The sequence below is a fragment of the Hydractinia symbiolongicarpus genome, chromosome 4 (genome assembly GCF_029227915.1).
Source record: "Hydractinia symbiolongicarpus strain clone_291-10 chromosome 4, HSymV2.1, whole genome shotgun sequence".
Taxonomy (NCBI): Eukaryota; Metazoa; Cnidaria; class Hydrozoa; order Anthoathecata; family Hydractiniidae; genus Hydractinia; species Hydractinia symbiolongicarpus.
Window position 1 is genome coordinate 10,489,163 of NC_079878.1, and position 21,418 is coordinate 10,510,580.

General features: G+C 33.9%; 3 protein-coding genes and 1 long non-coding RNA gene across 4 annotated transcripts in view; 1 reads left to right on the forward strand and 3 right to left on the reverse strand.

Moving 5' to 3' along the window:
- Positions 1-14,810, forward strand: part of LOC130641186 (uncharacterized) — a 43,803-nt gene extending 28,993 nt beyond the window's left edge. The window contains exons 2-4 of the long non-coding RNA XR_008982439.1: positions 1,647-3,360; positions 11,459-11,801; positions 12,842-14,810. This is a non-coding gene — a long non-coding RNA (uncharacterized LOC130641186). The remainder of the gene's footprint in view (positions 1-1,646; positions 3,361-11,458; positions 11,802-12,841) is intronic.
- On the reverse strand, positions 40-11,467 carry LOC130641184 (snake venom 5'-nucleotidase-like). The gene is made up of 9 exons (XM_057447878.1): positions 11,115-11,467; positions 10,869-11,009; positions 6,617-6,825; positions 6,339-6,541; positions 5,701-5,957; positions 5,430-5,631; positions 4,756-4,905; positions 1,463-1,584; positions 40-1,384 (listed from the first exon to the last, which is right to left on the reverse strand). Exons 1-9 carry the CDS (start codon positions 11,313-11,315, stop codon positions 1,118-1,120), a joined length of 1,752 nt encoding a protein of 583 aa, XP_057303861.1. The 5' UTR covers positions 11,316-11,467; the 3' UTR covers positions 40-1,117.
- Positions 14,811-15,086: 276 nt separating the features above from the next.
- LOC130642233 (G-protein coupled receptor 15-like) lies at positions 15,087-16,058 on the reverse strand. Its single transcript, XM_057449320.1, has one exon. It carries the CDS (start codon positions 16,056-16,058, stop codon positions 15,087-15,089), a length of 972 nt encoding a protein of 323 aa, XP_057305303.1.
- A 627-nt stretch (positions 16,059-16,685) lies between these two features.
- On the reverse strand, positions 16,686-20,116 carry LOC130641188 (uncharacterized). Its single transcript, XM_057447881.1, has 5 exons — positions 18,742-20,116; positions 18,468-18,600; positions 18,182-18,315; positions 17,750-17,927; positions 16,686-17,566 (listed from the first exon to the last, which is right to left on the reverse strand). The coding sequence occupies exons 1-5, from the start codon at positions 19,975-19,977 to the stop codon at positions 17,301-17,303; spliced, it is 1,947 nt and encodes a 648-aa protein (XP_057303864.1). The 5' UTR covers positions 19,978-20,116; the 3' UTR covers positions 16,686-17,300.
- Positions 20,117-21,418: the final 1,302 nt, after the last annotated feature.

The following is a 21,418-nucleotide window of genomic DNA, read 5'->3' on the forward strand; positions in this document are numbered from 1 at the left end:
ACGCGCCACTGTCTGTTGCTGTCAAAGTAAGCGACACAATTTAACATAACTCGTACTTGTTTTCAACGGCTAAAATAATTATACAGAACTAACTAATATAAAGAATCAATAAGCATAGAAAAACAAACAAAAGCAATTGGGTGGAAACACACACACAAAGAAAACAAAAATGGGCTGGTCACACTAACCACAACTAAAATTTAATCAGCCCAAAAAGGGGTGTGGCAAAATGGCTGACCAAAACAAACTATAGCCAAGTGTGACCAGAAAATGCAACAAAATATCACTATATAAATTATATAATATCTAATAATAAATAGAAACTTACTGGTAAAGTTTATGCCTAACTTATGCAGTGCAGCAACAAGAACAATGTGTTTGGTAAACACCAAGAATGAACAAATACTTGGTCAACACCAAAAATATGACAGAAACAATTTTTCATGTCATGTCTAATCAAGACTAATTTCCAACTGACTGCAAATATGCAGAAATCAAGTTTCATATCGGACCAGCCTCCTCCAGGGTCATGTTCGTATCGCCGTCCCTGGGTCAGAAAAAATACGAGATGTCCCGGGGACGGGGTTGGATTTAATGGCATGGTAAGTGCTAGTATCGCAAAAGTCATCTAAAATATCACCTTTGTTATCGAAATATAAAAATGCCTGAAAAAACCCCTGACTTAAGGTGTTGTTTATATTCTGAGAGTGCTCATAAACTTTTTCACTTTAATTACCTTGACTTTCGTGTAAGTCACTAACACTCATCTTGTGGCCACATTAACATTGCATTTTAAACAAACCTTGTGAGAAACTTGCTTTAGGTAGAACTTTCAAAAGTACAAAGAGTTAATGTATCCATATGAACATTGCTTCTCTGTTTATTGTTTCTCGAAACATAAAGTAATTCTGCAAAAATCACAGTGCTTTTTGTAAACTTTAAATAATAATTCCTGCAAAATTCACTATTTCTAACCGCAAATTTCGAAAAATGCAAAAAAATTAGATTTTTATAACCATTATTAGTTTTTCCTGCGAAACTTTGACAATAACAAAGCATAAAATCCAGGGCTGTTCAGATAAATATTGTATAAATATTTGTCCAGGATTGTGGCTTCTTAATCTCCGAAGCTTAGCCACCATCCTCCAAAAACCAAAGGCATTATCATCACCGACATCTTTGTATGCAGTCCTGCTGATGTGCAACCAGGTTCAGTTCTTGCCACAACTTGTTGCACCCTGTCTTCTGAGGTGATGCTAATGGGAGTTTCTTGCTCGATATACCGACGTACTAGATCAACAGCCGATTCACCTGGGTACCTTGAAACGTTCTTTAACATGGTAAATCCGTCCCCTCCTCTTAATAGGAATGTTGAAGTGATTATCTAAAAGCGAAATTGAAATTAATTATGAAAAAACGCATAATTTGTTTGATGTGACCAAAAATAAATAACAATTATTACAGTATAATACTTGTCATCGTTTAATTCTTCATATTTTGGATGCTTGCATTCAATACATACTACTCTGACTTCTTGTAATCGGCTTCCTGTAGGTTTGCTTTTGTCGTATTTGACACGGAGTCCTAAGTTGCATAAAATTTTATTTTTTAGTAAGTTTTCATTATTATCTCTTCATTTTTTATAGATTGTTATATAGGCTATAGACTATAGATTATAGACTACTAGCCAATAATCCCGTGAAAAAATCCACTTTGGCAAACAATGGAAAAGAGAACCATCATTAGAATGTTAATGGCGTCTGCAAGGACCCGTTAATACATAAAAACGGAAATTTGTTTACCTGTTGCCCTGTTGCAAAAAAAATGGAATGCTAATGAAGAAAATCAAGTGCTTTTGACGACTTGTTACAGAGATATGAGAATTTAAAGGATTTTTGATGACGTCAGTAACCCGTCTGTCCAAAATGGGTAGGATTATCCCGCTTTAAAAAGTTGGTCCTAAATTTGGTAGTCCGTAGTTACTCACGCAGGAGATGACGTCAATTATTTTCACCTGTTTCCAAGTTGTTAAACCTTAAAATAAATGCATGTTCGATTTTGATACTTTTCGAATCCAAGATCGTTCGATTTTAAACTTTTGTAACTTCACAAAACAAATTCGAATCGTTGTTAATGTAAATTGAAACGAAAAGATGGTTTTAGGTGAGCTACTTTTATATTTTTTGTGTGCTATGAAAATGTTTTTTATTTGTTTACGTTTTTATGTCACCATTTTTACCCGAACCGGTTAGTATGGCTTCTAGAGAGACCTGTTAAAATAAGCCGTAAGCCAATCAAATCATTGGATTTTTTCATACTAACCGGTTTTTTGTGGCAGTCAGGTAATAATAATACAGTAATAACAGATTTTCCCGGGATGTACCGCAAAATATCGCCCGAGGTCTAAGTTCCAACCGAGCTTGCGAGGTCGGTGCAATGACTAAGGGCAACATTTTCGGTACAGCATGCGGTAATCGGTTATTATTGTATTTGTTAACCGTCAAGTTAGATAAAATAAAAAATAAGAATTTTATTTTTAGTGTTCTTATAATAATATAATTCACTAGCACTACTAGGTCCAAATTTGAAACAGTCCCGTCTAAAAACAAACATTCTATTTATAATCCGAAAGCCCCAATAGAATAAAACTTTGTAAACAAAGCATTACGATGCTTAACACGTACAGAATAATGTGCAAAGTTGAATGCGCAGCTGAAATATAGTTCGACGAATATTAAAGTAATTTTTTTAACTAGCTAGCTAGCCAAGAATAACATGAGCTTCAACGAATTTTTTATTGACTCGGTAACCACAAAGCTGCAGGAACGAATCTGAAAATGAGAGATGTATTTTTTTTTATGATTCCGTCGACCTGTATTTAGTATTTTTGATAAAACTGGTTATCAGATCATTGTTTTTTATGGCAATGTAGCTAGTTAAGTAGCCATGTTGAAGAAGCATCCAGACACAATGTTGCTGAATCTGGTTATTTTAACTGTTAAACTTGACATTGTTTTTTTTTCTATCCTATGAAAATGTTTTTATCAATAAATGAGTTAGATGTATAATCATTTCCAATGCTTCTTAATTTTTTTTTTCGTGCTTGTTTACATTTTGAGCTACCATTTTTCTTAACGATGGGCAGTACCATAAAATATCGGCCCGTCGTCGTCAGAAGCGCTAAACCAATCAGAATGCCTAAAAGCCCGTATTGCCCGCTTGAAAAATTTAAAAATCAAAATTAGGAGCAGATGAATTACAACAACGATTCGTTCAAAAGCTAAGTGAATTGTAGATGAACAAACCGCTCACGATTTGTTTCAAGTCACATCTTGTGTCAATGCAATAATGTTTAGCCAGGTAAGCACTCCCTTAGATATGTTTAGTATATACTTGAACGATTTACCACAATAACCTATAAGTTATATGGCCTAAGAAAGTTAAGAAATTTTTAAATAAAATAAACAGCCTACATGTTCAAGAAATGATACACCTACAATACTAATATGAATCTGAATAGACAAACCAAAACAACAAACAATTTGTGATTACTGAGTACACTGGGTTGAGCCAAAATATGTTTATTATACATGTATATTAAATGGAAAGGTTAAAGTATATTAGCAGGGGAGTGTGACAATAATAACGATACATAGCTGGGCAGCACATCATCCCTGAGTACATGCTAGCTATAACATTCAACCTATAAAATCTGGCTATGAAAAGCTGGGTAACTTTTTTAGAAAAATAATTATAACCTATATAATTACAATATATATAAATTATAATTATATAAGGTATATGAAGTTTCAGTAAACTAGGTAAACATTTTATAACTTACAGTATAGAATATAAACTTTTTGTAGGAGTACAAAACAAGATGTTTGTTGGCTAGCCAGCTATAGCTAGACAACTTTAAAGTTGCCATAAATACACACTTAATATCAATAAATATTCATAATTTTTGTCACACTACCACTACTAATACCCTCAGTATACTTTTATCCACTACAATCCTTTTAATATGGCAGTTAAAAATTATAAAACCAACATTCGTTGATAACTAAGATCAGAACAACTTGTAAACAACTTGACGTCCTGAACTTTATCTAAACTAACCTCGTTTTCATGCAATGTTTTGATTTTTTGCCACCACGGCTAATCATGAAAAGGCGATATTGAAATAGATCTATTAAACTTACAGGTGAGAATGCTGAAAATAAACGCATGACGATTGTGCATGCAATAAACATATTTTTTTGCATGCGTTTAATGTCAAAAAGTTTTGATATTAAAATCATGCGTTTAACATGAGTTTATTTAACATCAAAGAAACCCGCCAATGCTCAAAGTGAGAGTGTCTTTCATGAGAGCGTTGTACGAGTAGAAAAAAAGACAGTGACAAAAAGCAAAAATAATAATACGTGATGAAATCTACAATAGAAATAGTAGCAGGGAAAACACTGTCTGAGCGTTCTCTATGATAAAGCTGATAATAAATGTAAGGAAATAGTCAGACAAGAGAATGCCTGGAGAGAGGGAGACTAAAAATAGGGTATAAACAAGTGTATAATTTTTGTAAAAAAATATTATTTAGTGAAAAGTTTCAAAATTAAGCTCAGTGTGAACGCATAAACTTACTGCATAATTAATTAGAAATAAATAAACTTATATATATATTATAAACATGTGTTTAATAATCGCGTTTGGTGGGAACTAAGCTTAAACGTTCAGGTGTATTTGAAATAAATTTACCTGACACTTGCAGAAATCGTCCATTATTGTTTTCGACATCCGAGACACCATACTCCAAAGCTTGCCTCAGCACCTGCCCAGATATATTCGCAATATCTGCGGTATTGCCAAAGGGCATTACATTCTGAATATCTTCATATGTTATTGGCTCTAATAGGGAAGTCACAATTGATCAAAAACATGAACAGCATTTTAAACCACCATTTTATATGAATTTTATTAAACGAGAAGCCACTTGGCCATGGAACTTAAAAAACAGGGATCAAATATCAACATGAAAAGCGTTGAAATTTGAACACTCGTCCTTACTGCTCGTACCGCTTAACACTCTGTGTGTCATAGATGTTGCCAAGTTGAAATAAGCTTAAGCCAGTGTACACCGCAAGATTGGCAACCTTGTTCATAAAAGGCTTCTCGAGGATTTAATATTTGAACAGTAGAAAAGTTTACAGGCATTGAAAACAGACACTGATAATGAATCATTGAAGAGAAAACACTTGTGGAATATTATTTGCAAATGAATGATCACTTAACACAGGGCTCTACCGTGAAAGTGGCCTTTTCAATAACGTTGCAGCAGTCTACTGTGATTGGCTATGAGAGAATTGGTGCTTCGTGTGTAAATATAATTTACCGAATTATTAGTTACTTAAATACAACAGAAGCTGAACTACCGTGTCTCTTTTTGCTGATAGACGATCTTAGCGCTCCTCCATTCCACAAACCAATGGCAACAGTGGCCCATTGCCCATCATCAGGTGTTTTTTGATTCATTCGAACAATTGCATCCGTTACAAGGTTGCCTAAGTTGCAATCTATGACACGACAATCAGGTTTGCCACCTTCTAAATGCACATATGATTTTCCAATTTCTTCCTTTAAAAGAAATAAAGAAAGACATTACACATATAAAAAATAAGGGGAAACAGTTTATAAATCACGTACTGTTCTTGCTTTCAAAATTCGGTCATCCATCTCGTGTACTAATGCCAGGACGATTGGATCTTCTGCGTATGAACCATTCAATAAAATGGGATTTCCTTCGTATGATTTCACTACTCCATTATCGTCAAATATAACTTTAAGATGACCCATGTATTTTCCGTATGTAAAATCTTGCACAACCAAGGCTTTTGTGCCATCCTTGTGAGATTTGACTAAAGGATAGGCTCCTTCAACCGTTTCAACAGAAGGAGCCGGACCTATTGTAACACTGATATAATTATTCAAAACAATGCAAGATTATACTGGTGAAGCGTCATAAATTATGCATTGCAACTCTAAGATAAATGGTAATTTATGCTACAAAGAAAATTATCTTCCTTGTGGACTTACTAAACAAGAAGATCTGCTAAATATTCTAAATATAGCAACAAAAGCCTATGTTCGAAAAACTCTAAACATGCATCACCAAAAGTTTTTGAAAATCTTAGAACATCGTGGGGAAAATGAAATTCATATCTCGTGAACGAACACAGCCTGCGTTTTTTATTTATTCAAAAAAGGTAACCTCTGAATTGATAAATCCTGTTACTACCTTGGCATATCTTAGTAAATATCTCCTAGCTTTAAAAGCCCTTTACCGTTGTATAAAAAGGTGTTCGTATGTCCGCCCACAACCACGTCAAGTTCATCTATTTCTTCTGCCACTTTCTTGTCAGTAGCAAATCCAGCATGGCCTAATGCTATTAGAATATCTACTCCTTCTTTTTTCAGTCGTTGAGCTTCTTCTCGTACACATGTAATGACGTCCCCAAATTTGACATTAGGACCAGGTGCAGACAACCTAGAGCGTAGCATTTTATTTACTAATATAGCTCGAACGAGAAATACACAAATAAATACTTTTTAAGGATCTTACCAAGCAGTTTCTGGTGTAATGTAGCCAATGACTCCAATCTTTTTTCCACTTCTTGTAATCACTGTTGACTTTGTAATATTTGCTTTACTATTTGTGAATTTTGGCTCTACACTAACATCGATGTTACAAGACACAATTGAGAAATTTGCTGCTTCGATAAACGGTATGATTCCTTCGGGGCCGTTATCAAATTCATGGTTTCCTAGCGTCTAAACACAATCACAGGACAGCTACAAATAGCGTTATTAATCGAACAAGCCTTCAGTTGTAAATAGCAACTCTTGGATTAAACCTTTGGACATAAAGTTTAGTTTTTGATAGTAAAGCTTCACTATAAATAAAAAACCCTAAAATTGGACAATTCATATTTCTACTAACTCCTTCTCAAAAGAGAAACAGGAAAACCACCTTGGTGTAACACTTTGCAGTTTAACAACGTAAGTGGCAGTTTTTCTGTTTGCACACCCATTATAACTTGGAGTGATAGCTATAACCTACCTATTTTCAATATACCATAGAAAATATGACACTAAGACATTTTTGATAAGAGTTTTAACTTTTTTTCTGTAAAAGAAATGTCTTTAGCATACATGGTACCAAAACTTTAAACAATTAATAATTCTAAACATTTGAACTTAAAATAGCCAGGAGATTCAATGTCATCCTGTGCATGTCGGGTTGTGGTTACTTAGTGCATTTAAACAGTTGATGCGCTATACAGAATGTGAACAACCCATCCCATGACTTTTTATGTCTCAGCTTGGAGGAAAGAATACGGAAGGAGAAACAACTTCATTTCTGTACGCTTTAAATGTATTGAATTTTCTATTGTTTTTAATTTTAAAAGAATCAGTGCGTGAGGTGCTCGACCGAGTCTTTTTCGCAAGAAAATGATCAAATTCCATATTCTCCTTTAATAGGGGCTAACTTTTTTCTATTGAAATCTGAGCGCAACACCTTCCAGGCACGTGAAATTTGTATGGAAAGTGTGCCTAATATAAGTCGGTAAACATTGTTGTTAAAAACTTCAACAATATAGCTGGCTCTGTTTTGTCAGATAAAACCACCTTTAATTTCTTTTCTGAATTACATTTAGCAACTTTTCTTTTAAGAATTTGTAAATAACTAGCGATATAAGCTCGTGCTCGAATGTCAATCCATTTTTGTAAGATTTGTCTTTTCAGGATAGTAGCAAGATGACGGTTGGGTAACTGTCTTGACAGAGATTCCCATGCAGAATCCACTAAGTTATCACTATTTAATTTATTTTCTAATGACTCACGTATGTCCTGCCCATAGTAATTCTTTAGAAAATGAATAGTTAGAATGGTTCTAATAGCATTTTCGATCCTTCGACAAAAAATAAACATGTCATCGTTCACATATACCAATCCACCTCTGATTACAAGATCAATCCATTCCCTTGTGAACCTTAAGAAATTGTGCGATGTTTGATCCAATCCCGATGTTTTTAATGTATTTAAAAATTGAATTGCTGAAACTGCAATGATACGAGACTTTTCACTCTTACTTTTCAAAATTTTTTGATATTTTTGACACAGAGAGAATACAATATAACCTGAAACATAGTACAATACTTTCTGCTCTTCATCACTTAATTTAACATTAAGTTGGGTAACATCTTTTTGCCGTTGTTTTTGGTCATATTGCAAAACATATTTTGCAATATCAACTACCATGGTGTAAAATAGCATATTAATGGGTCTGCATTCTAAAGTTACATTTGCCAAGACAGCAATCTCCTTCTTTATACAAGAATTTAAAATAAAATTGTGTATTTCCCTCCAAAATTTTTCTCTTCCACTTTCCCTGGAGATTGCTGATACTTTCATTATTTCAACGATTGCTGATACTAATTTTGCAGAAACAGGATGAACACGCTGCTTCTGCAATTCTTTGCTGACAAACTTTGCTAAATGTTGCACATTGTTTCCCAAGGTTGGACTACTTCCAACTTGTTTCGACAAATTTCTATCTTTGAGAAGACCAGATAACGAATCCAACACCATTGTTTGTGCTACATTTAAAAATTCTTCATCAGGCAATTGTATAGAATCTGACCATATAAATAAAAATATGAAAATAAATTATGTGACTAGAGGTATAGGTCTAAAGAAAATGAATTATAAGGAAATTTAAAATACATATTTCTTAAATTAAATAAAATTAGCTACCCACATACCATGTTGATTTTTCCTTTCCTGCTTGATTGTTGAGCTATTTAATTTTTTTACTGAAGGTTCACTGACCTTCTGTGCTGCACCTTAAAAAGTTATAATAGAAATAATGTGTCAGAGGTGTAAATAATAACGTAAAAATGCAATCCTTTAAAAAATTAATGAAAACATACCACATGTGGCTGCATGTTTCTCCAGGTATGTTATTTTTTTGTACTTCTTAGAGCAGACAGGACATAATAAATCTTTATTTTCTTCTACTTGACTTTGACAAGTAACGACTTCCACATTGTTGTCATCTACGAACTGTAAGACTGGAAATACAACAGAAAAACTTTCTTCTTCGATACCCCTCAAGTCTTCAAGGGTTAAATCATCTTCGATATCTATCTCCACATCTTCATACTCATTAAAAGTTGTTACAATTTCATCTGAAATAACAAGTTCGCCGTCTATATCAAAATCCACCTCGTGTACCACCTCAGCCGCCATCTTTCTAATGAGCACGCTTTTCGCCTGGTTGGGAGAATCCAATCTTTCATCATCAAATTATCTAATTGTTTTTATAACCAATCATAGTTGCGAATTCTTATTCACGAATAATTTAGTCACACAACCGCCAAAATTTCAAATTAAGTTTCTATACAGACACCTGCTAGAACCTCACGCAGTGTTTCAATAGAATTAAAAGAGTTGTTTCTCCTTCCGTATTCTTTCCTCCAAGGTCTCAGCAAACGTATTCACTTAAGAACGAAGTGAAACGGAACGGACAATGGCGATTTATGAAAACTGATTAGTTGATAAAATTTTCCGTTCTGATCCTAACTTAAAGTTGAAATCATCTCAAATTCCCTTGAAGACAGTAACTTTCAAATTCAAATATTTTTTCTTGTTCCGTTTTGATCCGTTTTGAAAAGAAACCCACCTTAAAGTGGCCATGGAGGAATGAGAACAACAATTGGTTAATTTAGCCACAAATACACGTCGCCATGCTTATCTCGAGAAAATTAACAGTGAAATCAGAACTAAACTGAACTCATTAACTAAAAATCTTTTCTTAACAGTCTGGTGATATCCTGTCTAAACATATTTTTGCGGATAATTTTTTTCAGCTTTATTACACTTAAAAATCCTTTTAACTGGTTAAAGCATTCGTTCTTAAACGTGGCACAAATTTTATATAATTTTATGACCTATTTCAATCAGAAGAATATTTTAAATTTTTTAGCACACGCATTTTTGCCAAAATAGATATTCTGTCGAAAACGATTTATCAGCATTGCAAAAAATGGCTAAATTATGGAAGTCGGAAACCATACAAGCAATAATGTTTCTAACTAAACTTTATCAAACTATCAAAGGTAGCTATTATACTAATTTGCAAATCATAAATACTTCGAATATTGAATTTATAGATTAAATGAGACTTTTTACCATTATGTGGGCTGAACGTTTACCACCTAATATAATATATTACAGTGTTTAGCTGTATAGATTGAAGATATTTACAACTGGCTAACCTTAAAACCATATTAAATTTCAGTAGTGACTCTAACTAGCTACCTTGCCTTATTTCGCCGTGTGCCATAATAAAATGGCATTAGATAGATACATATCACAAACGATAAATAGCTACATGCGTGTAGCTACGCGTGTGGTTGCAATTTTATCGTCCTTTTTTAGGAGACTTAAAGCAGGAGCTGATTCCTATGTATCAATGTAGCGACACACAGACATTCACTTTTATTTCTCCACACTGCCTTATTTCCGCAGTTTTAGTTAAGGTGCATGTAAGAGCAGCACCAATTAATCAACTTTTTATTCCAGGGAAAACTGCTTTGCGTTGTGTTTCTCACAAAAAGGCAACAAATAAGATACTCCTATCTTTTTTTTGCTCAATACTTTACGGTGATGCGCTTCTAACAGTTAAAAAATATCCAGACGTCTTACGTCAAATATTAATCGCAACACAAAGCAACTAAAACAATTATAATAATTTTAGATGTCCGATACCCAAACTAAAGAATTCAGCAGATGTACAAATATGTACATACCATAGCATCATATTTGGTCATATTCATAAACGTCACAGCAGCTGTACCTTTGTACACACCAAACCATAGTGTGCCTTGATATTGGTCACCACCGTCCAATAAAATAACATTCTTTTCAGACGCTCTTTTGTCAGCCACTAACTAAAGTGTAGATGGGTAGAAGTAGTTAGCTAAGTATTAAGACCATGATACAGCTAGGTAACAAATTTTATACAACAAAAACAAGATTATACGTAAACATTTTACTTTATGTCTCCTGGCCACTCCTCCGAAACATTTCTTATCCGCTTTATCTTTAGGAGAGCAAACTCCGCCATATTTGTTTACTTCTTCAACTCTTGAGTGGACGTCGTTAGTGTGCAAAATATTTAGCTCAAAGTCGGCTTGTAACGTGGCAATATGTACACAAAGCACGATGGCTTTGATATATACGCGCCTACACATCATATTTAGTCAACTGGTGTATCTTCGCTTTACTAAACCTTACACATAAAAAAAACTCTTTTATTATCGCTAGTAATCGATCCTTACGGTACTTAAAAACAGATAAAACCCATTATTTACGAAGGTCTTCATTGTTTTCTTTTTAGTTTGCAGAAAAATGGTTTCCATAGTTTAAAGCCGGCGATAATTGTTCAGGAAATGCCGAAATATAAAGTTCTATGACATTGGTTTCGAAAACAGGTTAAATGATAGCGCGAGTGTGAGATATTTGTTATTGATTTAAAACTACAAGAATTCAAAGGAAGAATGAAGCTAACTTTAATTGCTTTAGACACCCCGGGGTTACATACAACGAAGTCTGGGCACTAGTAAAAAGCTTGTATGGACAAACATTATATAATGGTAGCGCAACAAGAAGAGAACAACAAAACAACTTAAACGCCATCATGACATCAAAATCAGAAGATTATCTTTAATGGTTTATGGACTGTATCCTATTCAAATGCACAAAACTGTTATTAGTGTTATTGCTTACGTCATACGGCCTAGCTAAAAGTCAAATGTCAAACGTGTCAAATGAGAAAGAAATGTTATTGTTGATACCTGCTATGTTTTATTGTTATCTTAAAAAGGTATTGGATCCAAGAGTTATTACCACTATATAATGGAGTAAAGCGTTAAAGATAAACTAAAGATAGGTATAGTTTAAGTTACCCGCCTAAGTGTAGTTAGCCTGGCCAGCTAGGCTGGGGGAGGGGGAATATTTACAGTACATCATTGCACTGCAAATACTTTGTTAAAAATCAAAAATCTATCATCCACAATAATTTCTGCCCCAAAATTTTCATTTTTGTGCACAGTAAAGTTTTTGTTATTTTAAAATAGACTTTTAAAAGGAATGGTCGCTACGGGTCCGAGTGAGCCAAAGACGGTTATGTTAAGAACTACCTGAATTGTTTTCTTTGTGCTTCTGCTAGTTTAGGTCGCTAAAGCATCTAATCCTATACCATCCTGACCCTACTTCATATAACTTTATCCAATATATAACAGTTATTTAGTTAATAATTAAAGTATCATATGGTTAGAGTTTTTCTCTAACCATATGATTGGCTAATATACCAAAAAAATATGATGCTATACTTTTGTTACAGAAAAACAAGTGCATTTATTTTTAATTTTTTTTATTTTACAGTGCAAAAAGCTAATTATATTTTTTCTCTGATTGGCTAAAAAGCGTGCAAAAAGCTGTAATTTATTTCCTGATTGGTTAAAAACTTGCTGAGTACAGTTATTTTTCTTTTGAGAAATGAGAATTTATCGGTAAATTTGTTCGATAATTTCCTCCTCAAAATAAATTAACAATCAATCATAAATATTCACAGCTTAATTATTCTTTTAATTTGACATGCTTTACACCGCAGAGATTTTTAGTTCAACTTGTGACTTTAGGTTAGTGACGTTTTATCTATAGCACGATGAAGGAGTTTTGTGTTTAATTTGATTATTTAACTTAACTTGTTATACATTAGCGGTACTTATTAAGCACACGTAAATATTTTTTCGAGATAAACGCAATATAGAACGACTTTCCACTACAAGGGAAGAAGAAAATGAGAATTTACAAGATAAATCACTGCTTTTACTTCATCTAATTTGTATGAAATTATCATGAATATAGTACTCTAAAATTGATTTTTATTTAATTTCATTGAGGCGTGACATAAACAAGCTTTGTTTTCTTCTCTTTAATTATAGCCGTATTTTGTCTTTCTGTCCGCGAAAGATGCGGTCCATTACAGAAACACGAAAATTTTAAAACATGCACCAATACCAAATGCGACATATTATTACCAACTTTGTTTTGACCGCTCGACGGAAACATGCTACGGAGGCCATTTTAGTTTGGAAGAGATGGTGTCAGGATTGCGGATCTGTTTGATCTTCTTAGTATTTGTTTTCACATGTTAAGACATATATTTTTGCGCTTTTTACCCACGTTTACTAAAACTTATTCCGCAAAATAAAATAATATTGCCCGATTGTTTTTGCTATGACGGAGTAACACGCTTTGTAATTTTTATTTCAGCTTTTGTTGCGGGAAAGTTATTTTTTGAAAAATATGTTAAGGTCGCAACACTGTAATGATGTATGAGCTTCATTTCATTTACGACATACCGCATACCTGTAATAAAGCGCTGCACCTGACTGTGTCGCACAGTTTAAAATACTTATTAAGCGCTCCTTAGGGCGTTCAACAACAGTTACTTGGGACTTTACCCGGCGATTCGATGCCGGGCCTCCTGACTAGTCTTTTTGGTAATAGACGTATTCCGTCTGCCTGTCTCTGCGCGGACCCCCGCTGAGTTAGAACATGATGTTATGGAAACACAAATATCAAATGCAATACATTTATTTCCACTTTGTTGCGACGGGTAAATATAAAGGGCGGGCGACCCCGTGGATTTTTCCATGGATTAACGACTAGTCTCTATAATAATACCCGTTTTCTGTTCGTCTTTCCGCAAGAAAAGTGTCGTGCAACGCGTACACGAAATAGCGTGTAATTATTAATGACATATACTATATGACAATATATATTTGATCGTGATGTTAACCAATCATAATCGCGTTTTCAATTGTACTAAGGTTATGTAAACACGAAACAAACATACAGAAGAGCGAGGAAGTATTCAAGAAACAAACATTGCAGGAAGAAAATCTGATATCGACACAGACAATTTTTTTCAACAAGCTTAAGAATTTCGTCAAAATTTTCTGCCGTTATTTTCAAGAAATTCTTAATCATTTTCCTCTTCTAAACGCAATTAGCAGACCTAAGTCCCATAAAGATGGAGTTGTGATCGCCCACTCCACCCCGGCTTAACCCAATACTTTCTTTTCTTACTTCTTGACTTCTTTTGAGACAATTATTACAGCACCAGCCCAAGTACTCGTCGCAAATGTTGATGACGAAAAAGAATGGGAAAGTAAAATTTGATGCGCAACATATAATCGTGTAACACCATTGCATATGATGAGACAAGCAGGAGGTTTATATGATCATATATCATATGTCATATAAAATTTGATCGTGTATAAGCGGCTTCTAAAAGTTTAAACATCAAAAATATATATTCTTCTTTGATTTTTATCGGAAGAAAGACCACCTGTGCTTTCACTTTGCCAGGATGTGGTTATTAAGTTAAACAGGCAGGAATCAAATTTTAATGTTTTTTGACGGGCGAACGGGGTCGTCCGCCTTTAAATTACACGCTATGTCGTGAGCCCGCTGCACGACGTGTTTTTTGCAGACAGACAGATAGAATACAGCTATTATTATAGAGATACAATGACATCGCAAGAAACGGAATAGGTACGCGTTCTTAAATTATTTCTTTAAGAAACCTATAATAATTTGGTTGAAGAAACAAGAAGTAAATATTTCAAATTGGATGCAGATAATATTATATATTATTTATTTATATTTGAGATGTACTATAATTATACTTAACACAATAATAACAGTGTGTATTAATTAATATGATATAGCCCATTTACGATAAGATACATTCATATTAAATGCTTTAGCATACGGAAAGTTTCTCACTCTAAAAGTCAAACAAACGATTCGTCCAGTATTTAAGTGCTATTTTATTAATTAATAAATATTTCATAACTTTAGTTTTTGTATTTAAGCAGTACAATGGCATTTTAACGAAACTGTTTCAGCTTGGATTTTTGAGAAAAAATAATTTTGTTTTGCTTTTTATTTATTTATAATGAAGAGAGTGTTATGGTTATTGTTTCTGTGTCGGGTTCTCTCTTGAATAACTTGGCAATATATTTCTTGCAATCATGGGAAATCAACATGTAGATAAATGGATCCAATATGGAGTTCACAAAAGCCAAAGTAAAAAACACATACTCCACGTCCAGTGCATATTTCCAGCCATCCAGCGCACCGCTGGCTTTTATTAGTGCAAATGTAGATAAGGGTAGCCAGCAAGCCATAAAGGCACAGACAGACAACACAGCAATTCGTAGAATTTTCCTTTCGTTATCTAACATTTTGTTTTTTTTCTGTTTTGATTTCTTCTCCTTTACCCAATTAGATGTTGATGGTTCCGATAGATTTGTCCAGGTTATGTCTGATTTGGCAAGTTTTCTTTTCTGCTCTCTTATTGATGCATATATGCTCCAATAGCAGTAACAAAAACCAAACGATACCACGTACGTTGACAAGGGAAACAAAATGGTTTCAAATTTGTTATTTTCCTCTACTGTTAGAGTAAATTTCATGGCACAATAGTAACCAGTGACAAAAACCAGAGCGACAAGCCAGATGCAGTAACAAATGTTAATGGCAATTCTCCTTGTGATCTTTCTGTAAAACAATGGCTTTCTCGCTGCAAGCATTCTTACAACTGTAAAAGTCATAAGATTTAAAACTGAGAGCAGCAATGACAACCTCAACATGAAGTTTTTAGTCACATGAAGGGATTCCAAAAGAACTTTATTTCCTTTGTACTTTGTTTTTAAAAGAAATGCGAACACTTTAACCATGATGATCATAAATCCGACCATTATATCGGAGATGGATAAATTTAGAATAAACACCAAAGAAGGAGACAAGACTCTCTGCATATTAGTCTTGAACATCACTACAATCTCAAGTATGTTTAATATTATTATCAATGCTGCATTTACTGGACTGATGTAGGTAAAAATAATAGCATTAAGCTTCATGTTGAAGCTGTGCAACTTTATCTAAAGTTGCATTTAATACTTTTCCACTTCTCCTTTAACTATATTAATAACAATAATGTTTGAAAAATTTTTCTTAAATACTCTAATCAAATAACAAAAGATCGAAAATAGAATTTCAATTTAAAATATATAAACCGTTTTTTATTAGCTAATTTTCCTGTGAGAAACAGGTGATTCTTGAAGTCACGTTTTTCTTAGGAATGCATAGAGAAATAAAATGATTTGAGTAAAAAATGTATCTAAAACTAATGCAACGAGGGAGTTTAACTTTTGCAGGTGCGTGAAGCCGGTAAACAACGTAAAAAAGGCGTTGATATGGAACGCCAAGGCTGCCTTATTCGATGATTTCATTCGGTCATAAAACACTATTTGTCGCTAATTGTATTCGATTTTGTTAAAATTCATTCGATTTTGTAAAAATTCATTCGATTATGCGCTAAATTCATTCGATTATGCGCTAAGTTCATTCGATTATGCGCTGAATTCATTCGATTATGCGATGAATTCATTCGATTATGCGATGAATTCATTCGATTATGCGATGAATTCATTCGATTATGCGCTGTTTGCATGTGATAAATTATTCGATGCGCTGAATTCATGCGCTAAATTATTCGATGCGCTGTTTGCATGCGCTAAATTATTCGATGCGCTGTTTGCATGCGCTAAATTATTCGATGCGCTGAATTCATGCGCTAAATTATTCGATGCGCTGTTTGCATGCGATAAATTATTCGATGCGCTGAATTCATGCGCTAAATTATTCGATGCGCTGTTTGCATGCGATAAATTATTCGATAGTTTTGGCGCCTCAATCAAAATTAAAATTAAAAAATGGTAACCTCTGAATTTCTTAGAAAATTAACAATTTCGCGGGAACACTTTACCATAGTGTTACGATTAAGCGTCAGTCTAATCTTGCAAAGTACATCGAAAATTTCTGAAGAAACTACGGAACATTTATTCTCCTATAATATAAGAAAATGAATACAAACGATAAGAGCTAAAATATAAAAAATATTCTCTCTGAATAAAACAAAAATTAAGTGTCCCTTTGGAAAGGGACACCGTAAACAAAACGAAGTTTACAAGTAAACAACTACCAATTATAAAATAAGTTTTGAATCAGTGAAAAGGTAACGAAAGAAAGCATAAATGTTTGCATTTAATCACAAGAGTTAAGTTCCTAATAGGCATAAATAATAAAACTGTCGACGACTTTTAAATTTGTCCAAAAAATCGACTAGAAAAGGCTAAGTCATATAAACCGAACAGAGCGTTTTCGTCTGGAAGGGAAATAGCATTACTTTCCATTGGTAATTGCAATTGATTAATGCAAGTGTTACTTGTCGGAAGAAATCGACCTTCTTCCATCACCGGAACAAATTTTATCGAAGGGGCCAGTGCAAATCCTAACAAAGGCTCTTCTTCACTTCCAGTGACAAACCTTAGTACATCGGGAAGCGAAACACCCGAACGTTTTCCACCTAAACAGTAACAAAAATAGAAAGTTTATATATAGATATTTCTTCCGCACATAATTTCTTCCCTTAAGGTAGCAGAAGCCAGCTTCCTTTGTGAAACTCTGCTCATACAAAATAAAAAATGTTTGGCTATTTAGTTTATAGAAAAGCGGAGCGAGCGCGTGGAAATTTAAATTTGACACTTACCATGTGCTTGCCTCAAATATTTCATTAATGACGGATAAAGCTTTTTCTGCCTGTAATGTTCGTTTGACCCTTCAGCTGCCCATTTTGGCTGAAGCAAGTTGACCAGTTTTTTAAAAGTGAAAGTAGCATTAGGATTGGGTCGGAAAAGGTGTAGCATGATAGGAAAGGCTTCCACAATCTGAAAGCAATGATAACTAATTATAATGATAAATAAACTCATTGAGTGTAGATGTAAATACAATGCTCAACAGATCTTTTCCTTATGTATTTACTTACCGTATTTCCTCTATTAACGCCCCCTCTAATAAACCTTAAAATGCTGAATTTAGGTATTAGAAAACAGACGGATAAGAGGAAATACGGTATGTTAAGAGAAAGCTTTATGAGAAAAAGCTTCTTTTAGAGAAACATCCAAAAATATATAATACAAACTTGGAAAATTCCAAGATCCTTGAAAGCTCTTCGGAGTTCATTGAATTTGCCAGGTTCTTCGTTAAAAAATATTTTTTGCAGGTCATCTTCTTCCAAAAACTGTGGAAATGGACCATTCTGAAGCAAACTCAAGCCTAAAAAAATAAGAATAAACACTCATTTTCATAGAATATTTATCTTTTTAGATTTTTTTTTAGTTTTTAAGAAGCTCACAACAACAAGAAATGTTTTTGTGTTCCTTTTTTCAATTTCTCACAGTGGTATAACGCTGAGTGTAATTACGTACCAAAAACTATTCCAATATCATAATAATCACTTAAAGGAAACAAGTTTATTTCACAATCAAAGTATTTTTCTTTGATTTCTCTTATTATCTGTTGAAAAAACTCTTTTCTTGGCCCTCCATAATCTTCTGCCAACTAAAAATATAATAATATAAATGATAAATAATATAATATAATGATTACACAAACATGTCTGGTAAAATAAACAAATTAACTGATGAACAAAAAAACAATCTTAATATTAAACATGAAGATAAAAATAATACTCTTTCCTACCTCACCATAAAACTGCACAGATAAACAAATCAACTTATTTTGCAGTTCCCGTATCTCTTCTAAACCAGTTTCAATAAGATTGGCCCGATCAACCATGATAAAATTTGTTGGTCTGTCATCATGAACCGCAATATCAGTTATTTCTAAACTTCGACCTTGAACTAACTTCTGCTGCATATACCGTAATATCTCGACTGGTGAATTCACTTGATTATCAATGCAATAACTGATGATGTTGTTAATGTTTGCATTGAGATCAAATTCTTCGTTGTTATTAGCATTATCCTGCTTTTGATCTCTTGTTTCTGGAATGTACTCATAGCTTATTCGAAAAGCAGATTCAGTTTCAGTTATTTCATTGTTTTCCTCTTCATGGGTCACCTCATTTGATAACACAGGGGGTAATGCAACTTCTGAATCATCACTAGATTCATAGTATGGCATGCATAACTCAGTATGTTGTCTCAGTTCTTCGAGACAAAACTCCTCAAAACAATTTAAACATTTTTCTTTGATAGAAGTTGTTACTGTACTTGCCTTTTGCAGAGGTATTACCGACAACGACTTTTGAATTGGACGTATATAAATCTTTCCTTGTCCTATGGTAGCTTTCAAAGATATGGAATTTAGTTTGCAATTCAAAGGTTCAAGGATCCTGCAATTTGGGATACATTTTAATAACTCAAACCCGCCACAATGTTTTAAAGTTGGAAAACCTTCAGTTTCTCCATTCTCTTTGTTTTGTGCATCTGCCATTAATTTGGTGTAAACGTCAGTCTCATCATCATCAATATCAAAAGAAATCTTTTTTAAACCAAGGCCAGCATTATGTAGCACTTGCTTTTCTGAAGGTGTTGGTAATTTTGTTCTTGTTCTGTCAGCTAAGCAGACAAACTGGCCTGTCCAAGTTCTTTTCTTTGCTTTTTTTGATCTACCATTTGGTTTACTACTGCTGCTGCTTCTGCTGCAGTTTCCATTTGTCTGTCTTGCATATGGCGCGAATAGTGTTCTTCTCTCTTCTCTGATTCTACTGGACGGGCCTTCCCTACTATTAGAATTTTTTTGACGACACATGTCCTTAAGACGGATCCTGTCACCCAACCTTTGCACTCCCAGACGTTTCAGATCCTCATCCGTAGCAGCCATAACAATATTGATATCCACCTTTTCTTCATTAAATCGGGGGAGAAGGTTTAATAAACCTATGTCAGTAAGAATATTTTCGATAGAAGCCATGTATACTATTAGTTGTTGCTAAAGAAGAAAGACAGTATTATATGATAGTATCCCCATAGAAATCTGTAATTTAAATAATAATATTTTTTGTTAAAGAAATATAGCTTTATGCATTTTAAAAAGAACTTTTCAATCATTTAAGATGCAATCAAATTACTTTAAGATACAGGGTGCCACAGGAAGAATTTGTTTGAACATAAAACTTACAACATATATAAAGGCTCTTATATATATACACCATGTTAATAACAAAAAAACAATTCAAATCCAGTTAATATAGTTCTTCAACAAGAAGAAAAGTAAAGAAGAAAATAATATATATATATACTATTTACATGGATTATATATATGTAACATAGACAACTTTCTGAGCCCTCAAAACAAAACAAATTCTGAACTTGGTTCTCAGTTCATAACTTAATTTTGATGAGTTAATTTTCCAGTTCACATTAAGCGAAGTGAGAATGTATCCAAAAAATTACTCATAAAAAATAAATCAATCAAAATACACCAAAATTCACAACTTTCAATGTCAGATTATTATTCTTGGATATATTTTTCTATTATATCCAGAGCCCGTAAATAGCTGTTAATTCCACTGTTCTCATGTTTAGAATCATCCGTTATAGTTTCTGAAAGCTCTTGAAAACAATTTTGACTTATCTGCTGATGAAAAACAAAGATTGGTCTCTCATTCTCCTCAGGTTCTTCCTCTTCAGTGGATAAATAGCCTTCTACTCCATAAAGTTGATCAACCTCATGAGGGGCAATACCCACAGGATTGGTCATCTGTCCAGAAACCCACAATCTGATGGGAGAAGAGTTGACTGTTCTCAATCGGTGAGTAGACCATGCTTGTCTCCACCATTCAAGCTTAGCAACAATTAGGGGCATATATATATAATGCAATGCAGACAAATGCAATCCATTTGTCGCATCTAAAATACCTTTGTCTTCCATAAAGTAAAACAGGTTATAGAAATAAGACAACACTCCACTAAAAATGTCTCTCCAAAGTCTTTCCACTCTTTGGTTGTGTGTACTTTTACCTGCTATCACACTTCGCCTGTCAGTTCCACGCTTTTCTAGCATGTAATCTGCTACGAGAACATTTTCCTTCCCTTTGTCACACCTCAATCTGCTTGGAAGACCATATTCGCCGACTGCGAATTGAAAACATTGAAGAATAGTGTCCGATTTATTGTTATCGGTGCAAAATAAACCGACAGGTAACCGGCTAAACCCATCAACGATCCCAGTAGTTATAAAATACCAGCGCACCAATTTGTGGTTTGTGTCTATATGCCACAAGTGGTTTGGCCCTTGCACGTTATAGATTCGACGGTGCAGCCTCCTTTTGCTTCTAAACTGAATACCATCTTTATCAATTCTCTGCAAACTTTCTCTTAGCACTTGCCTTTGAATTCGTATCCCACGTTCC

Coding starts and splice junctions, on each gene's coding strand:
- LOC130642233 (XM_057449320.1), bottom strand. CDS start 16,058: ATGAAGCTTAATGCTATTATTTTTACCTACATCAGTCCAGTAAATGCA.
- LOC130641184 (XM_057447878.1), bottom strand. CDS start 11,315: ATGATGTGTAGGCGCGTATATATCAAAGCCATCGTGCTTTGTGTACAT. Junction 6,826..10,868: donor TGACCAAATATGATGCTATG/GTATGTACATAT, acceptor GATTGTGTTTAG/ACGCTAGGAAACCATGAATT. Junction 5,632..5,700: donor GAATTTTGAAAGCAAGAACA/GTACGTGATTTA, acceptor TTTCTTTTAAAG/GAAGAAATTGGAAAATCATA.
- LOC130641188 (XM_057447881.1), bottom strand. CDS start 19,977: ATGGCTTCTATCGAAAATATTCTTACTGACATAGGTTTATTAAACCTT. Junction 18,601..18,741: donor CTGTGCAGTTTTATGGTGAG/GTAGGAAAGAGT, acceptor TTATATTTTTAG/TTGGCAGAAGATTATGGAGG. Junction 18,316..18,467: donor TGATATTGGAATAGTTTTTG/GTACGTAATTAC, acceptor TTATTTTTTTAG/GCTTGAGTTTGCTTCAGAAT.